Source organism: Eptesicus fuscus, chromosome 16 (assembly GCF_027574615.1).
Source record: "Eptesicus fuscus isolate TK198812 chromosome 16, DD_ASM_mEF_20220401, whole genome shotgun sequence".
In the NCBI taxonomy this organism is placed as follows: domain Eukaryota; kingdom Metazoa; phylum Chordata; class Mammalia; order Chiroptera; family Vespertilionidae; genus Eptesicus; species Eptesicus fuscus.
This window is the reverse complement of record NC_072488.1, coordinates 61,176,515-61,202,095: the sequence shown is the minus strand read 5'-3', so window position 1 is coordinate 61,202,095 and position 25,581 is coordinate 61,176,515. Positions and strand designations below refer to the sequence as shown.

The following is a 25,581-nucleotide window of genomic DNA, read 5'->3' as shown; positions in this document are numbered from 1 at the left end:
TTCTCTACTGTAAAATGAGGGACCTGGGCTGGAGAGATGATCTCCAAGGTTCCCTCCAAACAGAGCGAAGAGCCCAGCTTCAAGAGCTGTTTTGTGGATACTGTTGTGGATGGGCTACTTAGCAAATGGTGTGCAGATGCTGGGTTAGCTCTTGCTCCAAAAGAACCTTCTACACAGGTTTTAAGATATCAGCACTTGACTTACTATGGACAGAAAACTGCAGAAATCACTCTATTAAATGCCAGGGTACCAAGAAAATACAAGTTCTGACTTTCTGTTTATTTGTTAAGGAAACCCCAGAAAGCGCTACCTATAACATAGCTGGTCTGTGAGAATTATGAAGCATGTTGCTGAACTGTCATAAGAATTCACACACCTAATAGAAAGTAATGGTGAGAAAAATAAGATAGTGATTCTTCTTGTTATAATGTCAATGGGATAATCCAGGTAACAAGTCAAGTCCAGGAAATATATTAATGGGCCATTCTATTAAAAGGGGACTTTTCTAGCTGGCCTTTGAGTCAGAGGTCCCACAGAGGAAGTAGTTGTGTAATGTATGGCCAGGACAGAAGGGGTTAGGGGTTATTTTGTTCACTTTATTGATGCTTTATTTTACTTTGAATTTGAATGCAGTGAAGCAAGGTTGCGGATCTTCCAACTGGCTACAAGCCCCATCACATCCACTTGTGTTACTCCTTCTCGGCCCAGAATGTATTTGAATTGTGACCATTGTGCTAAATAATTATGTTAACATGATTATATAAGCAATTATATCTTACCATCATGTAATATGAGTATATTCACATACCATATTTTATTTGCTTCTTATAATCCTGTTTACTAATTAGGAAGCTAATCTATATATATATAAAAGCCTAAGTGACCATTACAACCAGTCGACTGAACAACCAGTTGACCAGTCACTATGATGCGCTGACCACCAGGGGGCAGACACTCAACACAGGCGCTACCCCTGGTGGTCAGTGCGCTCCCACAGCCAACCTCCTGCGACTGGCCAACCTCCCACAGTCCCTCCTCCCAGCCAGCTGGCCCCGATGGCTCTGATCGGGACTGGGTGAGACGGCCTGTATCGGCCCCAATTGCCAGCCAGGGCGAGGGACCCCACCCGTGCACGAATTTGTGCACCGGGCCTCTAGTTAAAAATAAATAAATAAATAAATAAATAAATAAACCCTGAGTAACTTGCACAGGCCAAGACCTAAGATCTGAATGTTATATAATAACATTAAGTGGGAATTTTGAAATCTGATTATCACTTAAAGGTCAGTCATTCTGTATTTCCATGGGGAAGTCCTGTGAAAGTCAGGTGCCTTTGTTTTTCTCTCCAGCGTTCCTGGGCTTCCAATAGCAAAGAAAAAGTTTTAGAAAACGTTAGTTTTCAAAAGAAGTCATTCAACAAGGTACTAACAAAATGAATTCAGCAGTGTACAAATGGATTATACACCATGACTAGGTGAAGATATTCAAGGAATGCAAGGTTGGTTCAACATACAAAAATCAGTCAATGTAATCAGCCATATCAATAGAATAAAGGACAAAATCCACATGACTATCTTAATAGATGCAGAAAAAGCCTTTGACAAAATCAAATACTCTTTTCATGATAAAAACAATATAAAAACTCAACAAACTAGAAATAGAAAGGAACTTCATCAACCTGATAAAACATATGAAAACCCACAGATACCATTATTAAAGTAAATGACTAAAAGCTTTCCTCCAAGACCACAAACTAGCAAAGGATATCCATCCACCCTTACCACTGCTATTCAACATTATTCCGGTGGTTCTAACAGGCCAACTGGGCAAAAAAAAAAGAAAAGATATCCAGATTGGAAAGGAAGAAGCAAAACTATCTCTATGCACAGATGACATGATCTTGTATATATAAAATCTTAGGCAAAGCACACACACACACACTCTCACACAACTATTTGGACTAACAAATACATTCAGCAAGGTTGCAGAGTGCAAGATCAATATACAAAATAAAATGTAAAAATATCAATGATTCATGCTTCCATCACTCAATAATTACTAACAACTAAAAATATTGCTCTTTTAATGTCATTAATCTCAACCTGACTAAAAAGAATATAAAATTCAGAATTTACTTTAGCATTTTTAAAACTATGACATTTGGTTAAGAAAAATGTTTCCTGGTATATACACAATTCTAGAAAATGTGGAGGGAAAGATACTTTTGTTAATATAGCCCAGAGGTTAAGTGATGAGAAATAGAAAAGAGTTTGAAGCCACAAAAGATCTTCTGTTAGACCCACTAAAGAACACTATCTTCTCAAGTTTTAATTTTCCTCTAAGGGTTTTTTCTTCAGAGTGATTGCAACTTTATAGCAGTTGCAATCAGTTCAAAATATTGCACTGTGTCCCATGGTCAGCAAACTGCGGCTCGCGAGCCACATGCAGCACTTTGGCCCCTTGAGTGTGGCTCTTCCACAAAATATCATGGCCTGGGCAAGTCTATTTTGAAGAAGTGGCATTAGAAGAAGTTTAAGTTTGGCTCTCAAAAGAAACTTCAATCGTTGTACTGTTGATATTTGGCTCTGTTGACTAATGAGTTTGCCGACCACTGTCCTAACCGGTTTGGCTCAGTGGATAGAGCATAGAGCGTCGGCCTACGGACTGAAAGGTTCTAGGTTCGATTACGGTCAAGGGCATGTACCTTGGTTGCAGGCACATCCCCAGTAGGAGGTGTGCAGGAGGCAGCTGATCAATGTTTCTCTCTCATCGATGTTTCTAACTCTCTATCCCTCTCTCTTCCTCTCTGTAAAAAATCAATAAATATATATATATTTTTTAAAAATTGCACTGTGATGCTCATACAAACTAGAGTAATGACTACATCTTCACTTATTTAGTTCAGATTTGACTTTGGTCCAGTCTCCTAGAGATTTGAAACAACATTAAGCACTTCACAGTATTGTTGTGGACTGTTTCCTTTATCAATTTCTTTAGAATTAACAAAAGAGTGGTATTCAATTCCAACAATATTGGACGTGCTTCTTTATAGGTAATACAAACCAAACATTCACATAAAGGAATATTGTTCTATGTTTCATAAAAGGGTTATATTTATTACTTTTCTGAAGACTTGAATACAGACCCTGCTACTCTAAAATCCATAGGCATAAAGCGGGCTAAGGGTAAACCTAAACTCTGAGATCCTGCTAAGTTCCAGGAAACTCCGTTTGCACTCTCTATCTCAGGACCTCAAAATAAACTAACATATTTGTTCATTCCATCAGGACCTCAAAATAAACTAACATATCCATTCATTCATATTAACGGTCAATTATCATTCCCTATGTAACTATAGGTTCCCACATCTTCTTTTGTTGTTTAAATTCTTTCAAAAACGGAAACTGGGCTCAAGTTATAAGTAAAGGTTTAAAGAAAACTTTAATAGAAGCTATTTTTCTGTAAAGCAGATAATTTGTTGCATGACTCCCTTCCAATATATGTGTAGATTTTGCGCTTTATTCATAATTTGATTCTAATTAGTCAGTGACAAGCAAAGTCAAGTTATTAATTTAAGAATCAGGACATAATAATTGTTTAGAGATGAAATGTTAAATAAACACATACTTTTAAAAACTATTTCCCTAATGTTGTAAGCCTATACCATGGAAACTTTTCATCAGTCCCCCATTTTTGCAATGAAAATTCAAAACAGATGATAAATTCAGTAAAAAGAAAGCCATTGGCCAATGGCAGAACTATCCTATCTAATAAAAGAGTAATATGCAAATTGACCGTAACTCCGCTACACCCACAAGCCACACCCACCAGCCAATCAGGAGCGAGTATGCAAATTAACCCAACCAAGATGGCTGCGGCCACAGAACAAGCAGGAGGCTTGGGCTTCCCTGGCAATGGAGGAAGCCAAGCTTCCCGCACACCCTGGCTGGCCGTGGACTCCACTCAAGGCTACAAAGTTTCAATTATAGAAGATAAATAAATCCCAGATACCAGGGCCTCCGCTTGGGTCGCTGGGGGGGTTGGCCAGCCTGCAAACCACCACTGGCCCCTTGCCCTGGCTACCCCACGCCCCAAGGGAACCCCACCCTGATCTGGGACACCCTTCAGGGCAAACCAGCCGGCCCCCACCCGTGCACCAGGCCTCTATCCTATCTAATAAAAGAGTAATATGCAAATTGACTACCACTCCAACACACAAGATGGTTGCCCCATGTGGTCAAAAATGGATGCCCCCATGTGGACACAAGATGGCTGCCACAAGATGGCCAGCAGGGGAGGGCAGTTGGGAAGGACCAGGTCTGCAAGGGAGGGCAGTTGTGGGCGATCAGGCCAGCAGGAGAGGGCAGTTGGGAGGGACCAGACCTGCAAGGGAGGGCAGTTGGGGGCAATCAAGCCTGCAGGGGAGGGCAGTTAGGGGTGACCAGGCCGGCAGAGGAGGGAAGTTGGGGGCAGCCGGGCCTGCAGGGAAGGGCAGTTGGGGGAGACCCAGGCCTGCAGGGGAGGGCAGTTAGGGGTGACCAGGCCTGCAGGGGGGGGGCAGATAGGGGTGACCAGGCCTGCAGGGGAGGGCAGTTAGGGGCAATTGGGCTGGCAGGGGAGCAGTTAGGCATCAATCAGGCTGGCAGGGGAGTGGTTAGGGGGTGATCAGGCTGGCAGCCAGAAGCGGTTAGGGGCAATCAGGAAGGCAGGCAGGCAAGCAGTTGTGAGCCAGCAATCCTGGATTGTGAGAGGGATGTCTGACTGCTCGTTTAGGCCCAATCCTACTGGCAGTCAGACATCCCTCGAGGGGTCCCAGATTGGAGAGGGTGCAGACTGGGCTGAGGGACACACCCCCCATGCACGAATTTTGTGCACCGGCCCTCTAGTTTATAATATAAAAGAGCATCCTACCAGGCAGTTCTATAGGCTATTTTGTAAATCTTGCTATTTTTCTTTAATTTAAAAATACTGACTAGCTGCACAGTACACGGTACACTATTTTTCACTGCCCTCCCTCTAGGACAGTGGTCGGCAAACTGCGGTGGCTCGCAAGCCGCGGTTTGCCGCTCTGTTGACTCATGAGTTTGCCAACCACTGCTCTAGGAGGATATGCATCCTGCTGGCCACCAGTGACTTGCAGTCCTGTTTGTGAAAGGAGGCTATTTCCCTACCTTACCCTGGGCATGACTGGCCTTGTGACTAACTAGGCCAATGAAATGGGAGCCAAAAGACATCTGGCTCCTTTTTTCCCTCCACCAAGAGGATGGCATATTCCAGTGGGCGGCAAACTCATTAGTCAACAGAGCCAAATATCAACAGTACAACGATTGAAATTTCTTTTGAGAGCCAAATTTTTTAAACTTAAACTTCTTCTAACACCACTTCTTCAAAATAGACTCGCCCAGGCCATGGTATTTTGTGGAAGAGCCACACTCATGGGGCCAAAGACCCTCATGTGGCTCGCGAGCCGCAGTTTGCCGACCACGGGCATATTCCAAAAAGGCACACTCTGTCAGCCTGGACCCTCGAACAAAAAAGATACCGGAGCACAGCTGACTTCAACTGCCGTGTAACATGGACAAGAACTACACTTTGAAACGGTAAGCCTCTGAGATCTGGGGGTTATTACACAGCATCGCCTGAGCAAAGCCAACTCACACAAGCTGCAATCCTAACATTTAACCCCCTTGTGGCTTTAATGTATCTGACGGATGTCATAAATAACCATCCGGGGATGCTGACTTCACAATTCAGTATGAAACACATACGTAATGACTCATCCCCAGGTGTCCCAGAATCAAGTGATTTGATGTAAAGATACCCTGTGTTCTGCATCAGCAATTGACGCAGTGATAAGAGAAGGGAATCAAAACAACAGAAAGCACCCAAATCTGAAGTCTACAGAAACAATGAATCCGTGACTTAGGTTCACTGTACCAGGACCACAGTGGGCTGTCACCCAACTGGAAAATCTGAGTTCATTCTAAGTCCAGGAACTGAGGAGTAAGCATATGAACATGGATCTAAGGAGAGATATAAGGTCAAGGTACAGCCATTCATCTGAGATGGTAGGGAGACCTCAGTTTGTTACTGCCAGAAAAGAGTTACTAGAATTTTGTCATTTGAGCTATTAAAAGTCATTGCTCTTAAATTCACCTAAACTAAAAAATTTAATAATATAATGATGCTCAGGCCAGTGTTTCTCCGTGGGTAGAGTGTTGGCCACACACCTAAGGGTCTTGGGTTCGATTCCTAATCATGGGCACAGTACCTGGGTTGTCTCTCTCACATTGACATTTCTCTCTCTTTGTTTCTCTCTTTCTCTCTCTCTTCCCCCCTCCCTCCCTTTCACTCTCTCTTGAAAAGCAATGAACAAAAAAATCCTCAAAAATAAAATGTCTTCACCAATTTTCAAGTACTATTTTAATTAAAATACATGTAATAATTTTGAATAGTTCTTAGCACCTACAATGCATAGAGCTCATTATATCAGCACTAAGGAGGTTTGTGAAGTCATTAAGAATGAATCCTTGTGCACAACAGAAGAAAGTATTAGACTATCCTCCATATCTATCTGCCATAGTCATTAAATAAACACAAGAACAGACTTCAAAAAAAAAAAGATATCAGTTTTTTTTAAAAAAAGATACAAACTGGAAAAGTAACTCACATTTACTTCTGAATATGCTTTAAGCAACATAATGGATATAAATACTGAATATAATTATATGAAGGAAGCCATGAAAAGGGAAAGAAGAATCTACACTAATAAAAGAGAAAGATGCAAATTGACCGTACCTCCGCTACGCCCACCAGCCAATCAGGAGTTAGTATGCAAGTTAACCTGACAAAGATGGCGGTGGCCCCGCCCCTGAGCCGCTCTGGGCCTGTGGGAGTCGGAGAAACCACGTGCCAGCGCCTGAGACTGGCTGCAGCCTGGGAGATGAAGAAGCCGCCTGCCCCATGATCCCAGGCGGCAGCCAGCTGGAGAAGCCTCACGTCCACCCGCCCCATGTCCTGGGGGAGACAGAGAAACTGGGTGCCAGTGCCTGAGGCTGGCTACAGCCTGGTAGACAGAGAAGCCGCCCACCCCGCAGTCCCAGGCACCAGCACTTGTGGCTGCAGCCCAGGTGAAGCCATCTGCCCACCATCCCCTGCGGCTGCAGCCAGCCTGGGCGCCTATGGCTGACTAGAGGGAGGGAAGCCCAGATCCCAGGTGCCTATGGTCGGGGTCTCAGGTGCGGGGCCAAGGCAGAGGGGTCTCAGGTGCGGGGCCAAGGCAGAGGTGGTTAGGGGCAATCAAGCCAGCAGGGGAGCAGTTAGGGATGATCAGGCTGGCAGGCAGAAGCAGTTAGGAGCCAGCAGTTCTGGATTGTGAGAGGGCTGTCTGACTGCCGGTTATCCCCCGAGGGGTCCCAGATTGGAGAGGGTGCAAGCCGGGCTGAGGGACACCCCTCCCCCCACCACACGAATTTCGCACACTGGGCCACTAGTTAATAATAAAGTACCATATACTGAGGCCCTACTATGGGCCAGGCAATTGTGTATATTATCTCATTTAGTCTTCATATCAAATTAGTGGCATAGGCATTACACCTCCATTTTATACCTGGGGAAACTGAGGCTCAGAGAGTTGTTAAGTTACCTGTTTAAGGTAACACCTAGTAAATCTTACAGTCTGAATTTAAACCCACTGCATGCTGTCCCCCAGCCCCTTTCCCTTCCTATTATCAAATGGTGTATTTTTAACCTACCTTAAAATTTCTTATTCTTAAGAATTTTTAAACATGACATTCAAAGTTATTCTTGTCATGGGTTTCAATATGTCACAATTCCTTAAGCCAATAATCTGTTAAGTTTACTTCACCCAAATATCTCATGACATAAATTAAGCCCATTTACTCTTTCCATATCATCAAAGAAACACTTTTTTAAAAATATATTTTTTATTGATTTCAGAGAGAAAGGGAAAGGGAGAGAGTGATAGAAATATCATTGATGAGAGAGAATCATTGACCAGCTGCCTCCTGCACACCCCCCGACTGGGGATCAAGCCCACAACCAGGGCATGTGCCCTGACTTGGAATCAAACCGTGAACTCCTGGTTCATAAATCAATGCTCAACCACTGAACCATACCAGGTGGGCCAAGAAACACTTTTTACAGAATAAGTCATAGAGCTAGAAGAGACAGTTTGTTTTTATGTAGAAAAAAACAAAAACCGCAAAATAATCTACATGAAAAAGAATCACAATGTCAGATTACTCTCAGAGGTAAAATTAGTTGTACTAATTTTATTGCTGCACCATTATTATTGTTATTGATAAAGTTATACTTAGGTGTTATGGTATATCTTACCAGCCGTAATAAACAGTTGTTACCATTTTCTTCACATGTAATACTTGCCAAATTAGTGATTTTATGAGCATACAAATAATTAAGAGAAGATATATACAGTGTATATATGAACATTTTATACATGTTAAATACTGACAAGAAGCAGTACCTAAATTACAATTACAGACAGTCCTTGCACAGTAAAGCCTGTTTAATTCAAATTCCATTAGTCCAAAGTACAGGATAATTCAAACACTCTATATTATTCATTCTAAGTTAAAAAGCCCAAAGTAGTTCAGCCAGTGTGGTTCAGTACTTGAGTGTTGACTCGCAACAACTCAGGAACCAAGAGGTCACTGGTTCAATTCTCAGTCAGGGCACATGCCTAGGTTGCCTGCTCCATCCCCAGTAGGGGGCGTGTAAGAGGCAGCCGACAGATGATGTTTTTCTCTCATCCATGTTTCTAACTCTCTATCCCTCCTCTTCCTCTCTCTCTAAAAATCAATAAAATATATTTTTTAAAAGCCCAAAGTAAACCTCAAGATCTCAAGGTATTTTTCCATGCATTCCTCACTGTACCATACACACACACACACACACACACACACACACACACTTCTGTCAGGGAGACAGACTTCTCACCACATGTAACGACTCCAGAGCCGGACAGCCTGGGCACAAACTAGCTGTGGGTCTTTGGTCAAGTTACTTGGCACCTTTGTTTCCTTCTCTAAAACTAACAGACCTCCCTCACAGGTTATGCAGGTTACATGAGACATGGTACTGGTAAAGGGCTCACTACACTTCCTTACATATAAGAAACCCTGTGGCCAGAGGGGTTAAGTGCCCTTCTACAGAGTTACTGCCATTAAATGATAGGGCACATGTCAGTCTTATGTGTCTGAAAACGATTTTTAAAAATCCATTTAAATAATCCACAGTTAGAAAAGTCCACTAATTTTTCCTGGCTCTGTAACCTCATCCAGTTACTTCTGACTCAAAGCTACTTCTATAAAGACACTAATTAAATTATGGGTGGTATGACATAAATTTATGCTAAAGTGATTTACGCAGATTTTTCCACTCATTAGTCACTGATTCAGAAATATCTATGAAACACTAATCATTGACATTTCAAAGGCTAATATTTGAGGCTATCATCTTCTCTGTGGTTCCATTCTCTGAAACTTCCATTTCTCACAGATTTTTAAAAAATATATTTGTATTGAATTTTAGAGAGAGAAGAAGGGAGAGGGAGAAATAAACATCGATGTGAAACATGGATCAGCTGCCTCCTGCATGCCCCCTATGGGGTATTGAGCCCGAAACCTGGGCATGTGCCCTGACAGGGAATCAAACCAGCAACCTTTCCGTGCACGAGACGATGCCCAACCAACAAAGCCACACGGGCCAGGGCTCTCACAGACGTTTTTTTAAAGTCTCCACTACCCAACATATCTACATCTACAACCACCCCCATGCTCTTCCTCTAATTCTGGGCCTGGCCCACCCACTTCCTTCTCTGAGACCTTCCTCCATTCGTTTGCCCGCCTTTCCCCTCAAGAGTGAGAACATGCATAGTCTCCATTCCCCCACTTCCCATTCATTCTTTCACCCCCACTGCCGACACTGCCGACTCCACACAGGCCACCTCGACCTTTCCATGTCAGGTGACTGGTCTAAAGCCGCTGACCATGGACTCCACTCTCTCGTGGTCTCCACCCCCGCCCCATTTCTTTTCAAACTCCTTCATACACTCCTTTCCCCTCACTGCCCTCCCCGTGTCCTCAGCCTACTTCTCGTTCTCTCCTCACTCTTCCTGGATAATCGTGTCCAATTTCACGCTGGCTGTCACCAGCATCTGTATGTTGATAACTCCCAAATCTTTACTTCTGTCCGAACCTCCTTCCTAAACGCCATTTTCATGCAGCAAACTTGCTTCGAGCAATTTCACCTGGATGGCCCACAGGCACTTCAAAGGTAACATATTTAAATCCAAACACTTACCTTTCCCCACTCAGCTTGCTCCTTCTCCTCCTCCTATACTCCCTACCTCATCCCACAAGCAGAATAGTCTAAAAGCATATTTGGCCCATTATCATCTCTCATTCCCCCCACCCTGTCAATCAACAAGTTCTGCAAATGTCTTCCCCTAATGACTTCTCTAAGCCTTCCCCTCCTCTCCATCCTCACTGGCCTGGGCTAAGCACCATCAATCCCTGCCTGACCTTCTGATCCCCCAGCCACCAGATTCATCCATAATAATAAAATGCAAATGTGACCATTGTGTTCATCTGCTCAGAGCCCTCAATAGCAGGCCATCACCTACTAGAAAATGTGCAAGCTCCTTGGAATGCCATGCAGGGCTCTCTAAAGCCTAGCCCCTGGGCCTCCACCTCCCAGACTCATCTTCTGTCCCTTCCTACCGCTAATGCTCCAGACCTGCCCTTACCCGTGTCACTGCTGTTGTTCACAACATGCTTGTTTTTTCACCAGTTTGCCTTTGCTGACATTATTTCACCTACCACACCCCTCCTGCTCCCAGCCTCACTCTAATCCATCCTTTAAAACTCAAAATAGAAGTTACTTCCTCCAAGAACTCTTCCCTAAAACTCCATACTGGGTAGAGTACCCTTTTATGTACTCATTAGGATTCCCTAATAGAGCATGTGAAAACTCTACAGAGATTATCTGAAACAATCTGTTACAGGCTAAAGTATAGACACATCAAGAACTAGAAAGGTGGTCTATTCACTTCCATCTGGCTCAATTAATAGTTGTTCATCTCATCCGGCTGGTTGAGCGTCTCATCAGTGGTTGAGCATTGAAAGTTACAAAAAGCAGCTTAAAGCATCAATACTATTTTACATTATTAGATATAATATTTTAGGACTTTAAATATTACTTTTGTCCTGTTGAGGGGTAAGAGTAAGGAAAGGAATAGAAATTAATTTATGTAACTTATTATCTACCTAAATATTAGAACCTAAAGTATTATACTTTCTTTTTAGACTATAACTATTTAATTTCCATACTCAGAACTTATTAACTTAGCCTTGAAGTTTTCATTCAAGTTGAAGGAAGGGTAGCTAGGTCGTAGGTAAAATTCACTGGCTTCCCCATAGAAGACTTTCCTCAGGTATTCTGCACATGCTCAAAGGCAAACACTCTAAAGGACAGCCCTAAGCGATGTAGTTCTCAGAAGAGGCCGTGGCATGTTCTGGGGAAGGACCTATCTTCAAGGAGAGGAACAAGTAGGAGAGTCCATGTGGCACCAGCTGAGCAGCCGAAAGACTCAGCAGGCTCTGCACACACCTGGCCGAGCTCCCAGCAGCCCCCAGCGGATGATCAGCGGTGCGCAGGCCCAGCGTGGACTTCACCTGCGTCACCCCAACCTGAGCCCTGACAACAAAGGCTAGGCCAGTGGTCGGCAAACTGCGGCTCTCAAGCCACATGCGGCTCGCGAGCTGCGGTTTGCCGCTCTGTTGACTAATGAGTTTGCTGACCACTGACCTAGACTCTCGATTCCAATAATTACAGGCTGTTGTTGTTCCTTGTGATTAAGTCCCTAGGCTAACGCCTTCCTCCTAGACCAGTGGTCGGCAAACTCATTAGTCAGCAGCAAACCGCGGCTCGCGAGCTGCATGTGGCTCTCGAGCCGCAGTTTGCCGACCACTGTCCTAGACAGTTACCTAGCTAGAGTTCAACTGGTATACCACCGTAAAGTAGTAAATCATTTGGTTTTGCATCCAAAAGAGAAGGCTATTTCATATGGATGCTCACAGGAGTAGGATGGTCTTCCCATTACTGCTGATGCTGGGGTCTATGACAAACAGCTTATATATTTTGCTCAGAGGGTCTCTAGAGCTATACCTGCCAACAGGTGAATCCACCATGGCTACAACTATGTCAGTAAAGTGCAGAGTCCATGGTCAGTCAAGATGCCTGCCTCTCAGCCTGAGGTACAGTCCTCAGCTCCATGGCACTCTCCAGCGCAGCAGCTCTGAGGAAGGAACCAACGGGCTCCCTGCCCTGGAAAACGGCTGGCATGAGAGGGAGCAGGCAGGGCCATGCTGACTGCTGTCTTCTCAGTCAAGGCCGAGAGCCTGAGCAATGTAACCAAAGGGCAGCATTTACCTGACCATCATCAGTTGTTATTGTTTCATAAGGAACAAAAGGGATTTATTTTCCTTAGGACCCACCTGAGCAAACCGCTGCCTTGAGAGTCCTTTTCCCCCCAAGAGTTGTCCAAATCACCTGGCTACTCCAGTCTTTGTACCATATATGGATAGCCAATAACACGGTTTCTCCAATGTGAGGAAAAGGCATGAATTTGATGACATTAGTACAAACCAAAGCAACAGCCAACCATCGTTTTCCTCACTATGAGCCCAACCTTTCTCCATACTTGAGGGTAACTGTCTCCCTCCCTCCTCCCAATCTGAAGAAAAGTTACATCAGTGGAACATAACGTTGCATATCATAAGAAATGGCCAAATACAATTAGGTAATATATTGGATTATGATGTATAAGGCAATATTATGGCCACTGGAAGCACAAATGAGAAGTACTGCCCCAAACAATGGGCTAAAAACTACTGCAAGTACTTCCTCTGTGGGTCACCTGTGTCCCACGGCTGCAAGCTTTAAATCAGTCACCAGTGTTCCTGAAAAGCCAGCTATCTTCAAATCTGAAATAGTCACAATTGTTTAAACCAAGTCTGGCTTTCTCTTATTAGCAACAGTCTTCTCTGCCCATCTCAGAGAATGGAAGTGTGTGTATGATGTGATGTGTGTGTGTGCACGCGCGCACGCCCATGCACACACACACAAACCCTCATTAAGAAGATAAAGTAAATAAACTTCCTGCCAATCTCACAGCACATTCAAAGTCAATTGTGCTATATTTGCTCACATAATCAGTCCTGTCTGCACATGTTTTTCTAATGGAATAAGATTGAAAATTAAACGCGAGACTGCAGCTCAGCCTGACCATCTGATGGACTTAGGGCACTGTGCAGGGCTGAGGAGAGGGTGCCTGGCAGGCCAAGATGGAAGGCCCCATCTGAGGTGCCTGACACTTGCCATTGGTCCCACTTGGAGCTGAGTTGTGATTTCCCCTAGGACAGGAGGAAAGTTGCAATTTGCTGCTATGGCCACAGGGCCGTGCAGTAATTCTGCAAGTAGCTGCCCCCACACATACACCAATGTCACGACCCCACCTCCCCCTCTTTCCCCACCCTCAGTTCCCTCCCAAAGGATAATGGCTGGGAGAGAATGCAGACATTTGGCCGGAGTCCTGGGCACCTACAGGAGCTTTGGTGAGACTCCCGACAAATCGAGAAGTGTCTGTAAGGCTATCCGTTACTCGGCATTCCCACCTGATGCAGAAGGAAGCAGCCTTTGAAGGACTGACAAGAACTGCAAAGCTGTAAAAGTGATTAGCCTATTTATCACAAACTTTGTTCATTTAGGTTTTTATTTCCTGCTGTATCCCCACTAGGATACAATTAGCCACCCCCTCACTCATCAGAAATATCAGAAAGATGCCCAAAAATAAATGCTGCATCTAAATGTAACCTCCTGGCATTATGGAATTATAATGTTATTATACAAAGCCGCCCCAAAATAAAGAGGAAAAAATAAAGTATTTTGAAAGATCTTCTTTTCAAAGGCATTTATATCCCTTTAGTTCTTGCTACTCCAAGTTAGGTCTGTGGATCAGCAGTATTACCTGGGAGCTGATCAGAAATGCAGAATCAGAGCCCTGCCCTGGACCTATTAAATCAGAACCAATATGTTATCGAGATCCCTAAGCTACTTGGATGCACAGTAATGTGTGGGAGGCACTGGCCTAGTGAATACTATACTGACCTACATACTCAAACCAGTTTTCTCCACCCTGGGTCTCTTCTTCCTCTTAATATACTTTATAGAAAAACATATATTTTGAAATTTGAAAACAAAAAACAGGTTCTTTCCCAGAACTGATGATGATCCACTAGAGTAAAGCCCTTTTCTAGCTAAACTGCCAGGTAACTAATTAACATTTCAGTGAACATTGACAGAAAATCTGTTCTGTCACTTCACAAGTCAGGTAAACAGTACAGGTGTGACAAGAAAAACTTAAGTAAGACAGACTCACATTATAGCACTCTAGAGGGTTTCTGAAAACCAATTTTCTGTCCATAAAAAGGAAAACAATTTTTTAGCATCAAGGTAAGCGCATAACTCTAAGCTGAGGTGCTATGTTAGTGTGGTCACCCCATTACAGACATTGTGTTTGCCTCAGCCAGCAGTGAACCTGCTGGGCAGACATTCCATGAAGAAGTTTGAGTACCCTCTGCCTTTCTCCACACGTGCGTGGAGAAATTCCAAAGGGGAAAGACACAAGTACACACAATGAATGACTTCTGCACTCTTCGATTCTGCAACCCTAGGATTGGAACTGCTGTAGAATTTTGAAAGTGGGAGGACTCTCAGAGATAACCTATTGCTGCTGGTCCACTTACCCAGGAATCTCTTTCCAAAAGTACCTGGCAGGGGGTCTACAGCCTTCTAGAGACAGCTAACTGTCACCTCTAAACCCGAGGGTGTCACCTCCCTTTTAGGTACTGATCACACCCACTGACCCTCCTTGGGCCCTGGAGCAACCCAACGCCTTCAAACAGTCTGAGGGCCCCTCCCCTGTCCCCAGGCGTTAAGTTTCCATAGACTCACCCCATTTAGTTTCTTGGATGGTGTGGCATCCTCCTACCCTGGTAGAACTGTATTTTGTTTCTATTGAAACTGAATTATGATTAGCCTGACATAATTTAATGAGACCCACAGTGCCAAATGAAGTCATTTGATGTAATGGGTAGTAATTCAATACATTCTCGGTGAAACATCAAAGATTATGTAATGGTTAATAGATCTACATATGTTAGTAGTACAACCATAAGGAAGGGCATATTTGTCTGCTAGACTATGATGTGCAATGAAGGAAAACCACCAATCTCTCCTTAAAAGCAACCCGGGTCCCACTGCCAGGGAGAGAAAGAACTCCACCAGATGGATGACCCGACCCAACATGGCCTTTCTGTATCTTCCCTTGTTTATGATAAAGAGGTGTGTTTTAGTGAAGCAAAGGGTATAAAAGAACTACATTTGGCCTTCACAAAGCAACTGACACTTTTATTACTTAACATCACAACCCTATGAGGTAGGCCAGCATAAGTGCTGTCATTTTAAAAGTGATTAAACCAAGACTGAGAATAGGAAATGAGAAAAATCGTGAGCTACCCAGGGCCAAAAAGAAAGCAAGGTTGGAGCCAGCTGAATTCAGAAACCTCCATTAAATTCCCGAACAAAAGGGAACGGGCAACACTGAATATAAGTTGTATGGATTTCACTTTGACATAAAACAAGGAAACATTATGTTAGCCTTAAGTGATATTAAAATTGTCTTTTATGGCCTTGATTTTGCCACGTAGGCTTTATTCCCAAATAAAGAGAATTTAAACAGGCAAACCGTAGGTTACAAACTCCATTTACACACACACAAAATTTTGCATTCCATTTTAAGAGATTAAGTGTATTTTTGTTTGTTTTTTTTTGCTAATTTGACTGTTATTGTAATCAAGAGTATGCCAAAGGGCCTTGGTTCAAGTTGCTAAACCTAAAGTGTCATTGATTCTGAGGGACATTCTCCCAAAATAGAGTCTTAGCATTTTATAACCCTCGTACACTTTCACAAGAGAGAATCTGGAACACAGGAAGGAGTCATTTCCCCACGCAACACTCATCCTTAGCGTCACCAAAAGGCATTTGGTTAAAGCCCATCTGTGTATCCAGCGCAGTCTCCCTGTTATCCTGGCAGCCCTCACCCCGCCCCCACGAACCTGGCTTGCTCCCAAACACACCACCTTTGGCGCTGGGTGGATACAGCACTCGACTCCTTGACCCCAGCACTTCACTGCTTCCCACCCACATATCCCCGCCTCCTCCATGCTGGCCACCAGCCCCTCCAAGGCTGCAGCCCACAGGCCCTGAGCCTGGAAGCTGTTCTTCTTGGATACACAGAGGGCTGGGCAAAAGTAGGTTTACAGTTGTGAGTCCATGAAACACAGCGTTTATTCTTGTACTAGAGGCCTGGTGCACGAAATCATGCACAGATACAGTCCCTAAGCCTAGCCTCCAATCAGAGCCATCTTCCCCAGCTGCCAGCACCCGCCCCCCGCCCCCCACTGCCACCTACCCCAGTTTCATGTTCGTTATTAGCAGCGATCGGTGCCTGTGGGGGAGGGACCAAGAGGTCGGCCATTCCGACAACTCGCCAGTCCCGCCCCCACCACCACCCACCCAGTTCCCCATTCCCCATCTGGCAATGGGAGCCTGACAGCCAGGGGGGAGGGACCGAGAGGTCAGCCTTCTCGCCCGCTCGCCGGCCCCACCCCTGCCGCCAGTTGCCCTCTCTGTGTGGGACCACCGGTGGGGCAGGGGCCTTGGCCTGGTGCCACCTGCATCCCCCACCACCCACCGCAGGTCCCCCTTCACCATGGGCGATCGGAGCCAGCAGGGGGAAAGGGACCAAAAGGTGGTCAGTGCACCTCACAGCGACTGATCGAGCAGTCGTTCTGGTCATTCTGCCATTATGGTCCCTGGGCTTTTATATAGGATTATGTATCTTCCCATATAAACAACTTCTGCCCACTTCCTGTATTCACGCTGCACATACTGAGATCCTTTCCTGAGCCCTGGGGGGAGCCTCGGTGGGCGGTGAGGGTTCTCAGTCAATTAGAGTGCCGCAGCCAATCACACCGCCACTTCTAGCCAATGGGAGTGCTGCCAACTGCAGGGGTCTAAACCAGCGATTTTTCACTTGTGTGCCACAAGAATGTTTAAAACATGCAATACCTGACTTTTTAGTTAGGGGCACTGACCTCTTTCCCCTTAGATGGTCAAATAAAAGAAAGACAACACCCAACACAATACAGCTGTCTGATGTGAATGAATCAAAATTATACCTTTTTTTTGGTCAGATTCGAAAAAAATACACTGAGTGGCCAGATTATTATGATCTCTGAACGCATAATAATCTGGCCACTCAGTGTGTGTGTGTGTGTGTGTGTGTGTGTGTGTGTGTGTGTCCTATCTAATAATAGACAAATATGCAAATTGACCATACCCCTGACACACCCACAAGCCACGCCCACAAGCCACGCCCACCATCCGATCAGAGCGAGTATGCAAATTAACCCAAACCAAGATGGCTACAGCCACAGAGAGCAAGGTTTCCTAGATAACAGAGGAAGCCAAGCTTTCTGCCTGCCCTTGCCAGGCCTAAGCCTCCACTCAAGCTACAAAGTTTCAATTATAGAAGGTAAACAAATTCACACAAATGGCGGCAGAATGGAGCTTGAGAGAGCAGGCCAGGGTTGCCGCCAGGCAACAGGGGAAGCAAAGCTTTCCGCACACCCTGGCCGGGCCCACCCACTTAAGGCAACAAAGTTTCAATTATAACCCCAACACAAATGGCTGCCTGCCTCGGCCTCGGAGGGAGCCCCAGGCTTGGCTCCGCTCCAGGCTACAAAGTTTCAATTGTAGAAGGAAAATAAATTCCAGATACCAGGGCCTCTGCTTGGGTTGCCAGGGGGCGTGGCCCGCCTGCAAACCACCACAGGCCCCTCACTCAGGTCGCCCCACACCCCAAGGGAACCCCCATCTGATCCAGGATGCCCTTCAGGGCAAACCAGCTGGCCCCCACCCCTGTACCAGGCCTCTATCCTATCTAATAAAAGAGTAATATGCAGACTGATCATCACTGCAACACACAATATAGCTGTCCCCCATGTGGTCAAAGATCCTGCCCCCATGTGGACACAAGATGGCCACCACAAGATGGCCAGCAGGAGAGGGCAGTTGGGAGGCACCCGGCCTGCAAGGGAGGGCAGTTGAGAGGGACCAAGCCTGCAAGGGAGGGCAGTTGGAGGTGATCAACCCTGCAGGAGAGGGCAGTTAGGGGTGACCAGGCCGGCAGAGGAGGGAAGTTGGGGGCAAACAGGCTGGCAGCAGAGTGGTTAGGAGGTGATCAGGCTGGAAGGCAGAAGCGGTTAGGGGCAATCAGGAAGGCAGGCAGGCAAGCAGTTGGGAGCCAGCAGTCCTGGATTGTGAGAGGGATGTCCGACTGCCCGTTTAGGGATCCGACTGCCCACCAGGATCGGGCCTAAACAGGCAGTCGGACATCCCTTGAGGGGTCCCAAATTGGAGAGGGTACAGGCTGGGCTGAGGGACAATCCCCCCTCCGTGCACGAATTTCGTGCACCGGGCCTCTAGTGTGTGTGTGTGTGTGTGTGTGTGTGTGTGTAAATATATATACATATAAATATACAAACATATATATATATACAAATTAGAGGCCCAGTGCATGAATTCGTGCATGGGTGGGGTCCGGCCAGCCTGGCCAGTGGGAGGGGACATGGGTGGTTGGCTAGCCTGCCTGCTGGTCGAACTCCTGGTCGAGGAGACAATTTGCATATTAGCCTTTTATTATATAGGATATATACTGAGTGGCCAGATTATTATGCATTCAGAGATCATAATAATCTGGCCACTCAATGTATATATTTTGGTGTGTCACGGAATTTTAGTATTTTGTGTGCTATGAGTTGAAAAGGTTAAAAATCACTGCTCTAGACCACTCGCTGTAGAACCATGGCCGGACTCAGCTCACCCAGGAGGAGGTGGTGGTCCCACCACCGGGCGGGCACCGCCACTTCTGCTCTTTGTGTCCCGGTGAGCTGCTGGGACCTCGAAGGGCTGACAAAAGGAACGGGGCGGGCCTTGAAATACTTGCTTCACTGGGGCTGGAGGAGTAGAGGCACCTGAGGGTCAAGAGCAGGGTCTGGGGCAGTTTTCTGACACTAGGAAGCGCCCGGGAAGCCTGGCTAAGGAAGCCTGGAAGAAGCCAGGGCCTGGACACATCCGTCTGCTGACAGTTGACTTGAGAGAACCAAGTGAGCCAGTAGGCACCACGGGAGACACCATTTGAAGACTAAGTTGTTAGTGCTCTGCCCCGCCCCCTCTGCCTGCAGGAGCGCAGTGCATCCCCACCCTGCTTCTGGTAATAACTTTACCCCCACCTTCATTCGGTCCTATTCCTAGTCCTCGTCTTCCCTCCGAAGGACTTTCCTCCCTTTAATTTTCTCCTTCTGAACTTCTACACCTCTAGCACCCATGTCAAATGCCAGTTAACCATGAAGGTCTCACTCTCTCAAGGGGATGTGGCCTCATCTCCTTGAAACGGGCAAAGTCAGCTTTTGCAGATATTTTTACGTATGGCTACTCTCCTACAAGCTCCCACAAAACTCCCTTTCTTTTGCATCCCCTACAGTGGGGTTTGTGGGATTTTGTTGTTGTTGTTTTGTTTGAAACCCATGAATGGGAAATTTTTTAAAAAGAAAAGGAATAGAATAGAAATTGTCAGTGCATCATACATAGAACCAATAAGTGTAGCTTCATGACACTTTATTTCAGTTATTTGTTTGTATGTTCACGAATATAGTGGGTTGCGATGTTAAATGTATTTGTTATGGTGAGTGATGGTCTGAAACATTTGCAAGCCATTGCTCTATAGTACCTATACTATGCCTAATACTCCATGAATGCTTATTATATTGAACAAATTTATGAGTATAAAATATCCATTAATTACAACTTCAAAGATTCAAATTTGAAAGAATATAAAGTATAATTCCTATCTGGACAGAAGTAAATAGATTATGGCCTATGTGAAGCTATTGGGGACGGGAGTGTAGTGTAGAGGAATCGGAATATTTACTATTATACTTCGATAGACTTTCTCCCCAATAACTAAACTGTATTTATATTTAAGGATGATTAAAATCCAATTTTGACCAAGCTCACTTTGGAAAACTTTTCTCATTCACTGAAAGTAACTCATGATGACAAAGTTCTGCATCTTTAAAATACTTGGTGTATAGGTAATTCCACCATGGTTCATGAAAGGATCTTTCAGATACATCATGAAAGCCTTTGTTCAAGCTCTTTCTTTGCCCAAGATGCCTCTATGTCCTGTCAATACCCCCACCCCCACCCTCTGTAAAAATTCCATTCATCTTCCAAGGCTTAGTTCAAAGGCCACCTTTTCCATGGAAGCCTTTTTTTTTTTTTTTTTAACTCAATTTTTTCTCTTTCCCTCCTCCACCTCCCACCCCAGTCCCAAGTGTGGTCTTTCTGTCTTCTGAATAAAAAATGTTCAAAACTTCCTTTTTCACCCTTCTCATTCCCCTGCTAGACAATTACGTATCAACCCACGGTTTATTCATCTTTGTATTCCCTACAGCAACCAGCACAAGGTCTTGTACTTAAAGAGATGATCAATAAATATTTGTTAAATGAGTAAAAGCAACAGTTAGCCTGTTATAAGGGATGGACGTTATTTTAAAGGCCCTGAGGGATGGCTTACATGCCCAGCTGATGAGAAGCTGGTGAAGAGCAGGGAGAAGGGAGGGAGGGGGGTGTGGGAGGCTGGGACCCTGCTCCTGTGGATATCTGCCCCTGCGAGCAACCGAATGACTGAATCCCAGACTCTTCAGGGGATGCAACTCCACAGATGTGGCGCTGGTGAGAATGAGTGTCTTCACCTTGTTCCACATTGTCCACTCTTGCTTCAAATCAGAAGTGGGAAACGGAATTAGAAGTGGAAATGTCTTCTCAACGTTGAGGTGTGGCTGAAATGAAACGCTGGAACGGCTATCTGGAGGTCAAAAGACCTCCCTTGAAAAATAAGGGTAGTTGTTCCTGAGTGTGTGTGTGTGTTGGGCGGGGGGGAATGTGTAAGGAGGCAGAGGAGATGGGTCATGAATTATCAACTAATTGTCTATGTTGATTATATTCTACAGCACAGAGCTGTTCTCTTCATAATGTCTATACAGACATCTGGGGACACTTTCTGTGACCACTAGACTAAACTGTTGAAGGTTCAAAACTACAGACATAACTAACAAACTGCAATTTGTTTTATTGGAAAATGATGCCCACCAATTAGAAAAAAAAATTACTAGGGATTAAAATACAATTCTCTTTTCCATTAACCTATACCTCTCCAAAGAAAAGTGTTTTTTCTAAAATGAATTAAAGGAGGAAGTTTTTAGTGATCTTTATTTTAAATTTATATATTTACATTATATACATTCATATTAAATTTATATATATTTAAAATATACATAAGTTAATTCAGATAAGCTAGGCGTAATTTCCTAAATCTTGGTATTTTGTTTTCAAATTTTTAGTTTTAGATCAATATCATTTAGGGCTCTGACCTTCTCTTTCTTTCATATTTTAACAAAACCTTAATTTCAAGTCCATCAAAATTTTGTTTTGTAATTAATTTTAGAGCCTCATGAACTGGAAGACATCAGCAGTATTATAGAAAACACACCGGATTTTAAATCAGAAAACTGAGCTTTGAAATTAATGCCTCGTCTGACTATAGGTCCTCTAGTTCTAGATATGTGATGTTGGACAAATTACCTGATCTTCCCCACCCTCGTTTTCCCAAACTATAAAATGGGAATAATAATAGTATTTGTTTCCTAAGGTTGTTTGTTGTGAGGATTAAATGACATAAAAAAACATGTAATGTATTTAGAACAGAGTTAAAACATGTAATTACTTATAACAGTATCTGATAAGTGGTAAGAGTTCACTAAATGTCCATTTGTTTTATAGTCTCAGTAAGTCACTTAACAGTTCAAACCTCCATTTCTATGTCTATAAAATGGGACTACTATAGCTTGTCACCTCTAGGATTGTTATGATTCAAATAAGAAAACAATGCATATGGAAATATCTGACATGCAGAAAATACAAAAATGTTAGTTATTTTGAATATCCTATATAATAAAAGGGTAATGTGCAAATTGACCGAACAGCGGAACAACCAGTCGCTATGAGGCACACTGACCACCAGGGGGCAGACGCTCAACGCAGGAGCTGCCCCCTGGTGGTCAGTGCGCTCCCACAGGGGGAGCGCTGCTCAGCCAGAAGCCAGGGTCGTGCAGCGGCAGCGGCAAGAGCCTCTCCCACCTCCGCAGCAGCGCTAAGGATGTCCAACTGCCTGCTTAGGCCCGGTCCCCTAAGCCTTCCCTCGGGTCCCCTGGACATCCCCCAAGGGCTCCCAGGCTGCAAGAGGGTGCAGACTGGGCTGGGGGACCCCCCCACCCCCCCACCCCCCCACCGCAAGTGCATGAATCTCTTGCACCAGGCCTCTAGTCTATATGTCACCTTAAAAGTAAGTCATAAACTTAAAAACTTATAAGCTTAAAAGTAAACCATAAAATTTAGTTAGAAAATACCATCCAAAAATGTATCCATGACTCAGAAAACATCTCTGTTAAAATGCATACTCAAGGAGTTTGATTTATCTTTATCAGAAACATATAAGCTTGTGTAAAATGTAATGTCTACATCTGCAAACTAGAAAGACTCCCGCAGTCAAGCACTTTCATAAATGTACAGACTGTACGCTTGCATAAGCCAAAGATAAATTAATGCATTGGTTAAATCTGACTGAATGTATAGCAACTTTTAAAAATGATTATTTTTTTCACTTTTAAAAATAGTAAGTATACTATAGCTAATGTAAATTTCAAGTCAACTCAGCAGATATTTATTGTGTGACTGTGTTCCAGGTAACTCACCTGGGAACTAAGGCTGCAAGGGGAAATAGGCTGAGTCCCTGTGCTGAAAAAGCCCACAGATTATGGCTGACACTTCAAAATATTACTTGTAAAAATCACAAGGGGGCTTTGATTTGAATAGGCAAGCAGACAAGCAGCATTAAAAATATGCCAAAACAATGTCCCTCCCTGCAACTGAAAAACTGCCTTTTTAAAGCAAAAGTCACGTTTAAAGCACAGTTTCTTTCTAGAAACCTATTGAATTTGTGCCAGAAACCAACATTCCTAAATGTAAACCTGTAAAATAATAGGTATCTGTAAATGAAAGGCTGCAATAACCCTGGAGCAACAACACAGTAATTAGCAACTTTTATAGAGTAATAACATGTTTCATACTCATTTTACACTGGCTCTTTGAAGTTCCCAATATTCCACAGTGTAATATATAAAAGTTTTATTACATCAGGGCCCATCCTCATGTATTTTATAAGAAACTGTTCCACAAGGCGCTAGCTTTGTGTCAAGTGTGTGTCACCTGGCTTTAGAAAGATAAAAATCACTAGAAACCTAAATCACTGAAAATATACATCCATCCACATATCATCTCGACGATCTACAAATGATAAAGCGGCGGAGCTTTAAAACTGTACATTGCATATTCATGTGCACACCACTTGGAGTTGTAGACACATGTGAACTCTTTACGGAATTAAACCAAAAAAAAAAAAAAAAAAAGCTCAGCTCTACAATAAGCGACTACCCAGGGCAGCACAGAGTGCAGTTAATATGCTTGTTTCAGCAGATGTTCATTCCCGTAAATATTAAACAGAACACAAGTTCCTCCAGGAATAATATGCAGGCAGTAATTTTACCACCTGAATAGGGCTGGTTGGAAACATTTAAGGGGGGGGGAGGGGGAAGGGGGGCAGGGAGGGAGGGGGGTTAGCGGTAAGAAGGATGTTGAAACAGCCAATGAGGTTTTTAAAACACCAGCAACCGGAATTAAACTGCTTCTAGCGGCGATTTACCTACAGCAGCTCCTCAACGTGAGAACCGAGCACGGAACCCGGAGGCTCCCAGGCCGCCGGCGCCCGGCGCGGGCCGCGAGCCGGCGTGAGGGCTGCACGCGGCGCGGGTGGGTGGAGTGGGGACGAGAGCACTGTGCGAGGTGTGCAGAAAGGGCCCCAAGGGATGGTGAACCTCGAGGAAACGAGTCTCCCGGGGCCGAGGCCTCTGGAATTCCCGCACGGAGAAACACTCGCCCTGCCCGGCGCTCACTTCCATCGCGGGTGGGAGTGGGTGGGAGGGGCGGGGAGGACGGAGCCGCCAGGACCGGCGCCGGCGCCGGCACGCAGTGGCGGGAGCATCCTCTCAGGGCACTTCCCCACAGCCCAACTCCAGGGGGTCGCGGGGTGCCCCCGAGAAGAGCGAGGGGACTCGGGGGAGGGCAGGGAGAGAGCAGGGCTCGGGGGTCGAAGGGTGGATCTGGCCCTAGTGACACGTTCTAGAAATCGGTTCTGTCTTTTCTCTCCATGGCTGCGCTCTGCCCCTGGCTCCCCAGATCACCGGCCCCGGGGCTGGGGCGGGCGGCACCGGGAGAGGAGACAGGAAAGGGGGCACGGAGACGGGCAGCGGCCGCGCGGGGAGGAGGCGGGGAGCGGGCGCCGGACCACCCCACCCCCACGCGCAGCCCCCGGCCCAGGTGAGGTCGGGCCGCGGCCCCCGTCGCCCCCGTCGCTCCCGCCGCCCCGGCCGCCGGCGTGGGACTCACCACAGCGACTCGAGGTCCCATTCCTGGAGCAGGGCTAAGTCGAAGCTGTCCATGGTGGGAGGTGTCGGTGTCAGCGCCGCCGCCGCCGAGGCTCCGGCCGCCCGCGCGCTGCAACGAAAAGCGGCGCTCAAGGTGCATCCCGGCTGCGCCCGGGCCGCCGCCGCCCCCCGCACCCCCACCCGGTCGGGCTCCCCGCGCCCCCGCCCCTGACGCGGGGCCGGCGGCGGCAGCGGCCACACTCACCCGCTCCCGGCTCGCGGCCGGCTCACTCAGGAGAGCGGCGAGCTCGCCGCGCCGCCGCCGCGCCCCTCCTCCTCCCCGCCCCGCGCCCGGCCCGCTGCCCCCGCCGCTCCGCGCCGCCGCCTCTTTCTCCTCTGGGAGGCGCGTGTGCGCGAGCGAGGCCGAGGCGCGCACCCGGAGCCCCGAGCCGCGCCCGCCGCGCGCCCCTGCGCTCCCCGCGCCGCCCCTCGGGGTCCCGCGGCGCCCGCAGGCCGCGCCGCCCACCGCGCCCCCGAGCCCCCGCTCCGCGGCCGCTCCGGGGCGCCGGGGGCAGGGCGAGCGGGCGGGGGATGCTGAGAGGCCGCCGGGGCGCCCCCCGCCGCCCGGCCGGCCGGCCCGCTCTTTCGGGCCCAGGATCACCGTGACCCCGCCGGGCGCCCTGGCGGCGGGGACTGCAGACCTGGAGTCGCAGCCGGGAAATTTCCGACGCCCCAGGCCCGTGAGAGTTAACTGTGCCGCCTCCAGCAGCGCCGTAAACAAACCGTTTAAAATATCTGGAGTCAGTAAGTT

General features: G+C 46.1%; 1 protein-coding gene across 1 annotated transcript in view; it reads right to left on the bottom strand.

The window, feature by feature from the left end:
• Positions 1 to 25,055, bottom strand: part of AFF3 (ALF transcription elongation factor 3) — a 492,503-nt gene extending 467,448 nt beyond the window's left edge. The window contains exons 1-2 of the mRNA XM_054728175.1: positions 25,036 to 25,055; positions 24,793 to 24,900 (exon numbers count right to left, since the gene is read on the bottom strand). Of these exons, the coding sequence (XP_054584150.1) occupies positions 24,793 to 24,845 (53 nt within the window). The 5' untranslated portion in view covers positions 24,846 to 24,900; positions 25,036 to 25,055. The remainder of the gene's footprint in view (positions 1 to 24,792; positions 24,901 to 25,035) is intronic.
• Positions 25,056 to 25,581: the final 526 nt, after the last annotated feature.